This window comes from Penaeus chinensis, chromosome 4, assembly GCF_019202785.1.
Source record: "Penaeus chinensis breed Huanghai No. 1 chromosome 4, ASM1920278v2, whole genome shotgun sequence".
NCBI lineage: Eukaryota > Metazoa > Arthropoda > Malacostraca > Decapoda > Penaeidae > Penaeus > Penaeus chinensis.
In genome coordinates, this window is record NC_061822.1 from 17457037 (window position 1) to 17464536 (window position 7500).

Sequence of the window (7500 nt, forward strand, 5' to 3'; positions counted from 1 at the left end):
TGTGAGTTGAGGGGTGTGTGTTTTGTGTGTTGTGTGTGTGTTTTGTGTGTGTTTGTGTGTGTGTGTGTTGTGTGTGTTGTGTTTTTGTGTTCTTTGGCTTGATATTAAAATTACAATAAAACTGAAAATTTAAGTTAAAAAGGGGAAAAAAAAAAGAAAAAAGAAAAAAAAAAAAAAAAAAAAAGAAAAAAAAAAAAAAAAAAGAAAAAAAAGAAAAGAAAGAAGAAGAAGAAAGAAAAAAAAAGAAAAGAAAAAAAAAAAAAAAGAAAGAAAAAAAAGAAAGGAAAGAAAAAAGAAAGGAAAGAAAAAAGAAGAAAAAAAAAAAAAGAAAGAAAAAGAAAAGAAAAAGAGAAAAAGGGAAAAAAGAGAGGAAAAAGAAAGAAAAGAAAAAGAAGAAAAAAAAAAAAAAAAAGAGAAAAAAAAGAAAATAAAGGAAGAAAAAGAAAAACAGGAAAGCAAAAAGAAAAAATAAAAAAAAAAAAAAAAAACAGGGAGAAAAGAAAGGAAAAACAAAAAAAAAAAAGAAAAAAAACAAAAGAGAAAAAATGGAAGAAAAAGAAAAGAAAAGAGAAAGAAAGAGAAGGGAAAGAGAGACAGAAAAAAAAAAAAAAGAAAAAAAAGAAGAAAAACAAAGAAAGAAAGAGAAGAAAAAGGAGAAAGAAAGAAAGACGGGGAAGAAACAAAAAGAAAAAATAAAAAGAGAAAAAGAAAAAAAAAAGAGAAGAAAGAAAAAGACAGGAAGAAAAGAAAAAGACAGAGAAGAGGAGACGAAAGGGAGAAGAACAAGAAAGAGAAACAAAGGGAAAGAGAAATAAGAGAAAGGGGAAAGAAGGAAAAAGGGGAAAAAAAAGAGAAAACAAAAGAAAGAAAAGGAGGGAAGAGAGAAGAAAAGGGAAGAAAAGAGGGAAAAGAAAAGAAAAAAAGAAGAGAAAAAGAAAAAAGAAAAAAAAAGAAAAAAGAAAGAAAAAGAAAAAGAAAAAAGAAAGAAAAAAGAAAGAAAAAAAAGAAGAAAAAAAAGGAAAGAAAGAAAAAAGAGAGAAAAAAGAAGAAGAAAAAAAAGAAAGAAAAAAAAAAAGAAAAAAAAAAGAAAAGAAAAAAAAGAAAAAGAAAGAAAGAAAAGAAGAAGAAAGAAAGAAAAACAGAAGAAGAAGAAAGAAGGAGAAAAAAAAAGGGAAAAAGAAAAAGAAAAAAAAAGAAAAAAAGAAAAAAAAAAGAAAAAAAAGAAAAAAGAAAAGAACAAAAGAAAAAGAGAGAAAAAAGAAAAGAAAAAAGAAAGAAGAAAGAAAAGAGAGAAAGAAAAAAAAAAAAGAACAGAAAGAAAGAAGAAGAGGGGAAGAAAGAAAGAAAAAAGAGGAGAGAAAGAAGGAAGAGAAAGAAGAAGAAAAAGGGAAAAAAAGAAAAAAAAAGAGAAAAAAAGAAAAAAGGAAAAAAAAGAAAAAAAAAAAAGAAAGAAAAAGAAAGAAAGAAAGAAAAGGAGAAAGGAAGAAAAAAAAAAAAAAAAAGAAAAAAAAAAAAAAAAGAAGAAAACAAGAAAAAGAAGACAAGAAAAGAAAAAAAAAAAAGAACAGAGAAAAAAAGAGAAAGAAAGAAAGAAAAAAGAAAAGAAAGAAAGAAAGAAGGAAAGAGAAAGGAAGAGAAAAAAGAGAAAGAAAAAAAAAAAGAAAGAGAAGAAAAAGAAAGAAAAGACAAGAAAAGAAAAAGAGAAAAAACAGAAAGAGAAAGAAGAAAGAAGAAAGGAAAAAAAAAGAAAGAAAGAGAAAAAAGAAAGAAAGAAAAGAAGAAGAGAAGAAAAAGAAAAGAAAAAAGAAAGAAAAAAAAGAAGAAAGAAAGGGAAAGAAAAAAGAGAAAAAGAAAAAGAAAGAGGAAAAAGAGGGTAAGAAACAGAGAAAGAAAAAGAAGAGAAAGAAAAAAAAAAAGAAAAGAAGAACAAAAAAGAAAGGGAAAAAAAAGGAAAGAAAAAAGGAGAAAAAAAAAAAAAAAAAAAAAAAAAAAAAAAAAAAAAAAAAAAAAAAAAAAAAAAAAAAAAAAAAAAAAAAAAAAAAAAAAAAAAAAGAAAAAAGAAGAAAAAAAAAAAAAAGAAAAAAGAAAAAAAGGAAAAAAAGGAAAGAAAAAGGAAAAAAAGAAAAAAGAAAAAAGAAAAAAAAAAAAAAAAAGAAAGAAAAGAAAAAAAGGAAAAAAAGAAAAAAAAGGAAAAAAAAAAGGGAAAGAAAGGGAAAGAAAAAAGAGAAAAAAAAGAAAGAAAGAAAAAGAAAAGACATGGGAAGAGAGACAGAAAGGAGAAAAGTCATGGGAAGGGGCACAGAAAGGAGGGAGAAAGAAGTGAAAGGTGATGGGGAAAGATGAAGATGAAGAGGATTAAGAAGAGGAAGAAAGGAAAGGGGAATGGAAGGGAAGGAGGAGGGGAAATAGATCAGGAGTAGAATAGGGCTAAGAGGAAGAGGACTGAGGAAAGGAAGAAAGAGGGGGGGAAGAGGAAGAAAGAAGAGGGCATGAAGAGGAAAGGGAGAATGGCAACCCTTGACGAATGACTCACCCTGGATTCTCCTCTGTCCCGACCCCCCTCCAGTTGCGACCGCGCCTTCTCTATTTCCTTCTTCTTCAGCTCAAATACAACCTGGATTGAGGGTGAGAGAAAGAAGGGAAATGTAGATGATATCCAATAAAGTAATGGGAAGGAAAGGGTAGGTGGAAGGGAGATGAGAGATGAGAGAGAAGGAAGAGGGGAAAGGAGGGAAGGAGGGAAGGAGGGAAGGAAGGAAGGAGAGGAAGAGAGAGGAAGGTAGGATGTGAGGGGGAGAGAGAAGGAGGAAGGGGAAGGGGAAGGGGAAGGGGAAGAGTTAGAGTGAGAGAGGGAAGGAGGGAGGGAGGGAAAAAGGGAGGGAGAAAGTGAGGGAGGGAGAGAAGGAGGGAGAAATAGAGAGAGATAAGAGGGGGAAAGAGAAAGATGGAGTGAGAGAGAGAGAGAGAGAGAGAGAGAGAGAGAGAGAGAGAGAGAGAGAGAGAGAGAGAGAGAGAGAGAGAGAGAGAGAGAGAGAGAGAGAGAGAAAGAGAGAGGGGAGATGAGAGCAAGACCAAGGATAGATACAGAGAAGGAAAGGGAGGAATAGGAGGAGGAGGAGGAGGAGGAGGAGGAGGAGAGAGAAAGAAAGAGAGAAAGAGAGAAAGAGGGAGGGAGGGAGGGAGGGAGGGAGGGAGGGAGGGAGGGAGGGAGAGAGGGGGAGGGAAGAGGGGAGGTAGGGGGAGGGGGAGGGGGAGGGAGGGAGGGAGGGAGGGAGGGAGGGAGAGAGAGAGAGAGAGAGAGAGAGAGAGAGAGAGAGAGAGAGAGAGAGAGAGAGAGAGAGAGAGAGAGAGAGAGAGAGAGAGAGAGAGAGAGAAAGAGAGGGAGGGAGGGAGGGAGGGAGGGAGGGAGGGAGGGAGGAGGAGAGAGAGAGAGAGAGAGAGAGAGAGAGAGAGAGAGAGAGAGAGAGAGAGAGAGAGAGAGAGAGAGAGCAACAGCTTTCTTTCAGTCTCTACTAAAATGTTTTGGAACTTAAATAAAATCTTCTTCCAAATGTCATTCCCTGAGATACAGAGCAAAAGTTCTCAAACCATGTTCCCAATTGGTAGACAACTGGTCTGTATAAAGTTAAAGACACTATTCTATATATAAAAGAAAAACCCTAGTAAGCTTTAATGCAGTGGTTCTCAAACTTTTTTTTTTCAATGAAGGCACCAAAAACTCATTCAGTCCTTTCTGGAACTCTTTCCCTCAACCCCCTCTCCCATCCGACAAAAATTTACTTTTACAACAGAATGGTTCCCTACCTGTTCCACAAATTACTGCAGCTTAAAACAAGTGAACATTGCCCAAGAAAATGAGACTACTTTGGTGGCTGTTTCATCCAGTTTGGTAACCACTGCTTTACAGATAAAGGAAGAAGAATAATTTCTCGCAAGCTTTCTCCATTCTCTCTGTTTATCGTCTATTTGTGTGCTTGTCTGCCCGTTTCTGTCTGTCTACCTAAATTGCTGTCTTCCTTCCTACATAATAAATAAAAACACATTCTTAAATAAAATCCCACCTGGAACAGATCGCGCATGGCGATGACCACCTGGCTAGCCGCCTTCTCTGTCTTGATGCCAAAGAACTTGTGTCCTGCGTCAGGCGAACCAAAAATGTAGCCGAAAGCCCGGCTGTCCGTCATGTCTTGGGCAATGAAGGAGATCTTGTGGACAGGGTGATGGTAGAGGCAGTCCTGGGGGAAGTGGGCGTGGTTAGCACCTGGTTCGTCTTTTCGGGTCTTTAGAATTTTTGCGTGAATTTAGGGCAGGGATTTTATACTACGAGTAAGTCTAGCCTAGTATTTGCTTTACTTTTACTACACTTTCTTATTATTTTTTATTGCCTGGAGTGAAATCTGATTGTTTTAAGTATAAATGATATGTTGCAAAATGAACATGATACATACAATAAGTTCTAGGGACTGGATTTTGTATGATTTGGATTTAAAGAAGGATAAAAACATGTGAATAACTTGCAATACATTCAAGCATAATCAATTTTGATCTTGTAATTTCTATGGAGAAAAAAAAAAAAAGGATTCAGACTATTATTCACATCATTATACCGAAATTAAGTCTCAATAACTGGATGCATTATTAACAATGATTTCATTAAATTAAATTCCAAAATCTCACTAACCACCTCCATATTTTTTCATCTTCAAAAGATTTTTATGGGATTATGCTGTGTATGTCTTCAAAGACAGAGTTACCTAAATATTCAAACCTTCTGTTGCTATAATGGCATAACTATGACTACACATGCATTTGCACTAAACCAACATGAGTGGTGGGATTGTCTGCCTGATATCATCATGGCAGGCAATATCATATAAGCTGGAAAGTGAGTAACACATCACAAAAACACATGATTAAAGGAGCTTTTATGAAAATATACTTAAAATAAAGGCATTTGGTACCAGGAAGAATATGCACATGTAATGCACTTCATTATACTGATTCTGAATTACAAACAATAAGTCTTGATTTTATTTCCAATATTATTCTCACATTATAGAAACATATAATGCACTGTTAAACAATTGACTGCTATATATCAAATATTAACTATTCTTTTATATGCACAGTGCTAGTATGTGATCAGTTTCACTCAATCTAAAACAAACACACACAGATATATATAAGCACATAAGAATGCATATAAGTAAGTGTGTATGTGCATATGTGCATATACAGACACATTATCACACAGACATACATATATACATACATACATACATGCATACATACATTCATACATACACACAAACATGCACGCACGTACGCACACACAAAAGAAAAGGGGGGGAATCATCACTGAATCACATCTTTTATAACATCTAAAACTCCAAATAAGACTAGTCCTACATAATGAAACACTATCAATGTTTCAATAACAATCTTTTGATAACAAGGAAGCCAAGTTATAATAACAGTGATATCCTGTTTCCACCAACAAACTTTCCCATTTGCTTCCGGTGTCTGTAACAGCAACTTTTGATCTTGTGCATTATCTTTATAGTCATTAGCAATCCTTAAATTCCTGGCTTTTTGTATCAAAATGAGGAGAGATGTCTGAAGTCTTTAAACTTGAATAAGACTAAAGAAATTAATAAGCTTTCTGATAACAATAATAAAATAGATTCAAATATGATAAAATAGAAGAAAAATATATAATAGAAACACCAGTTCTTCCATTATACTGTATAATTTTCCTTTTCTCTGTTTGGCCATAAGCTGAAAAAATAAATTATAGTTATTACCAATGCTATCATTTCTATTATCTATACTGTCATTATTATTACCATCATTACTTACAACAGCAAATGAATGAAACAAAACAACACAGTGATGGCACGGCACAGAAACTGGAGCTTTTACAATGGAACAAAAGGGATTCTCAATAATAACAACTTTAAAAATACAAACAGGCAACAGCTCGTGCCATTCAGCCCAGGAAATTAGCTTGACTTTCTCCTTGTGGGAAATGTAAAGTTATGGGGTCCATAACACAAGACGAATATTCCTGTCAAACTGAGGGTTGGGGGTGAGAAAGAAAAGAAAGAATGAGTGCTGGGTAGGGAGGGAGAGTAGGTGGGTGGGTAGATGGGAGGGAAGAGAGGAAGCAAGGAAATGAGGGAGGAAGAGAGAAGAGAGAAGAGAGAAGAGAGAAAAGAGAAGAGAGAGGAGAGAGAGGAGATACAGAGAAAGAGGAGATATAGAGAAAGAGGAGAGAGAGAGGAGAGAGAGGAGAAAGAGGAGAAAGAAGAAAAAAAAGAGAAAAAGGAGAAAGAGGAGTAAGAAGAGAGTAGAGAGTAGAGAGTAGAGAGTAGAGAGTAGAGAGTAGAAAGAGAAAGAGATAAAGAGAGAAAAAGAGAGAAAGAGAGAAAGAGAGAGAGAGAGAGAGAGAGAGAGAGAGAGAGAGAGAGAGAGAGAGAGAGAGAGAGAGAGAGAGAGAGAGAGAGAGAGAGAGAGAGAGAGAGAGAGCAAAGAAAGAGTGAGAGAGTGAGAGAGAGAGAGAGAGAGAGAGAGAGAGAGAGAGAGAGAGAGAGAGAGAGAGAGAGAGAGAGAGAGAGAGAGAGAGAGAGTGAGAGAGAGAGAGAGAGAGAGAGAGAGAGAGAGAGAGAGAGAGAGAGAGAGAGAGAGAGAAAGAGAGAAGAGAGAGAGAGAGAGAGAGAGAGAGAGAGAGAGAGAGAGAGAGAGAGAGAGAGAGAGAGAGAGAGAGTGAGAGTGAGAGAGAGTGAGAGAGGGAGGGAGGGAGGGAGGGAGGGAGGGAGGAGAGAGGAGAGGAGAGAGAGAGAGAGAGAGAGAGAGAGAGAGAGAGAGAGAGAGAGAGAGAGAGAGAGAGAGAGAGAGAGAGAGAGAGAGAGAGAGAGAGAGAGAGAGAGAGAGAGAGAGAGAGAGAGAAAGAGAGAGAGAGAGAAAGAAAGAGAGAGAGAGAGATAGAGAGAGATAGAGAGAGAGAGAGAGAGAGAGAGAGAGAGAGAGAGAGAGAGAGAGAGAGAGAGAGAGAGAGAGAGAGAGAGAGAGAGAGAGGGGGGGGGGAGGGAGAGCATAACTCCGGAACACCCAGGAGGGAGTCCTGGGTGCCCCCCCCCGCCCCGGGCTTCCTCTCCCTCTCCCTCTCCTTCCCTATTCTTCTTCTCCTCCACTTCGTCCTTCTCACTCCTCCTTCCCCCCCTCCCCCTCCCCCTCCTCCTCCTCGCCTCCCCTCCCGCGGGTGTCGTCCTTACGCTGGATCTCTCGTCGCGCAGGCGGATCCCATCCATGGCGACGCTGATGAGGATGCGCTGCTTGTGCTCTCCCGCGGCGCGCACGGCCATCTTGAGCTCGGCCAGCGCGTCCTGGCACATGCGATCGCCCCGCGCCTCCGACACCTCCAGCACGCCGATCAGCTTGCCCTTGAAGCTCATGCCCTCCACGAAGCGGTGCGGGTCGTTCTTCTCCGAGCCGCCCTGG

General features: G+C 37.6%; 1 protein-coding gene across 1 annotated transcript in view; it reads right to left on the bottom strand.

Annotated features, from left to right (window-relative positions):
- LOC125025089 (protein disabled-like) overlaps positions 1-7500 on the bottom strand; it is a 43963-nt gene that overhangs the window by 22095 nt on the left and 14368 nt on the right. Inside the window, exons 2-4 of the mRNA XM_047613000.1 lie at positions 7275-7500; positions 4062-4235; positions 2534-2614 (exon numbers count right to left, since the gene is read on the bottom strand). The exon at positions 7275-7500 is cut by the window's right edge and continues 4 nt beyond it. Coding sequence (XP_047468956.1) covers positions 2534-2614; positions 4062-4235; positions 7275-7500 — 481 coding nt within the window. The remainder of the gene's footprint in view (positions 1-2533; positions 2615-4061; positions 4236-7274) is intronic.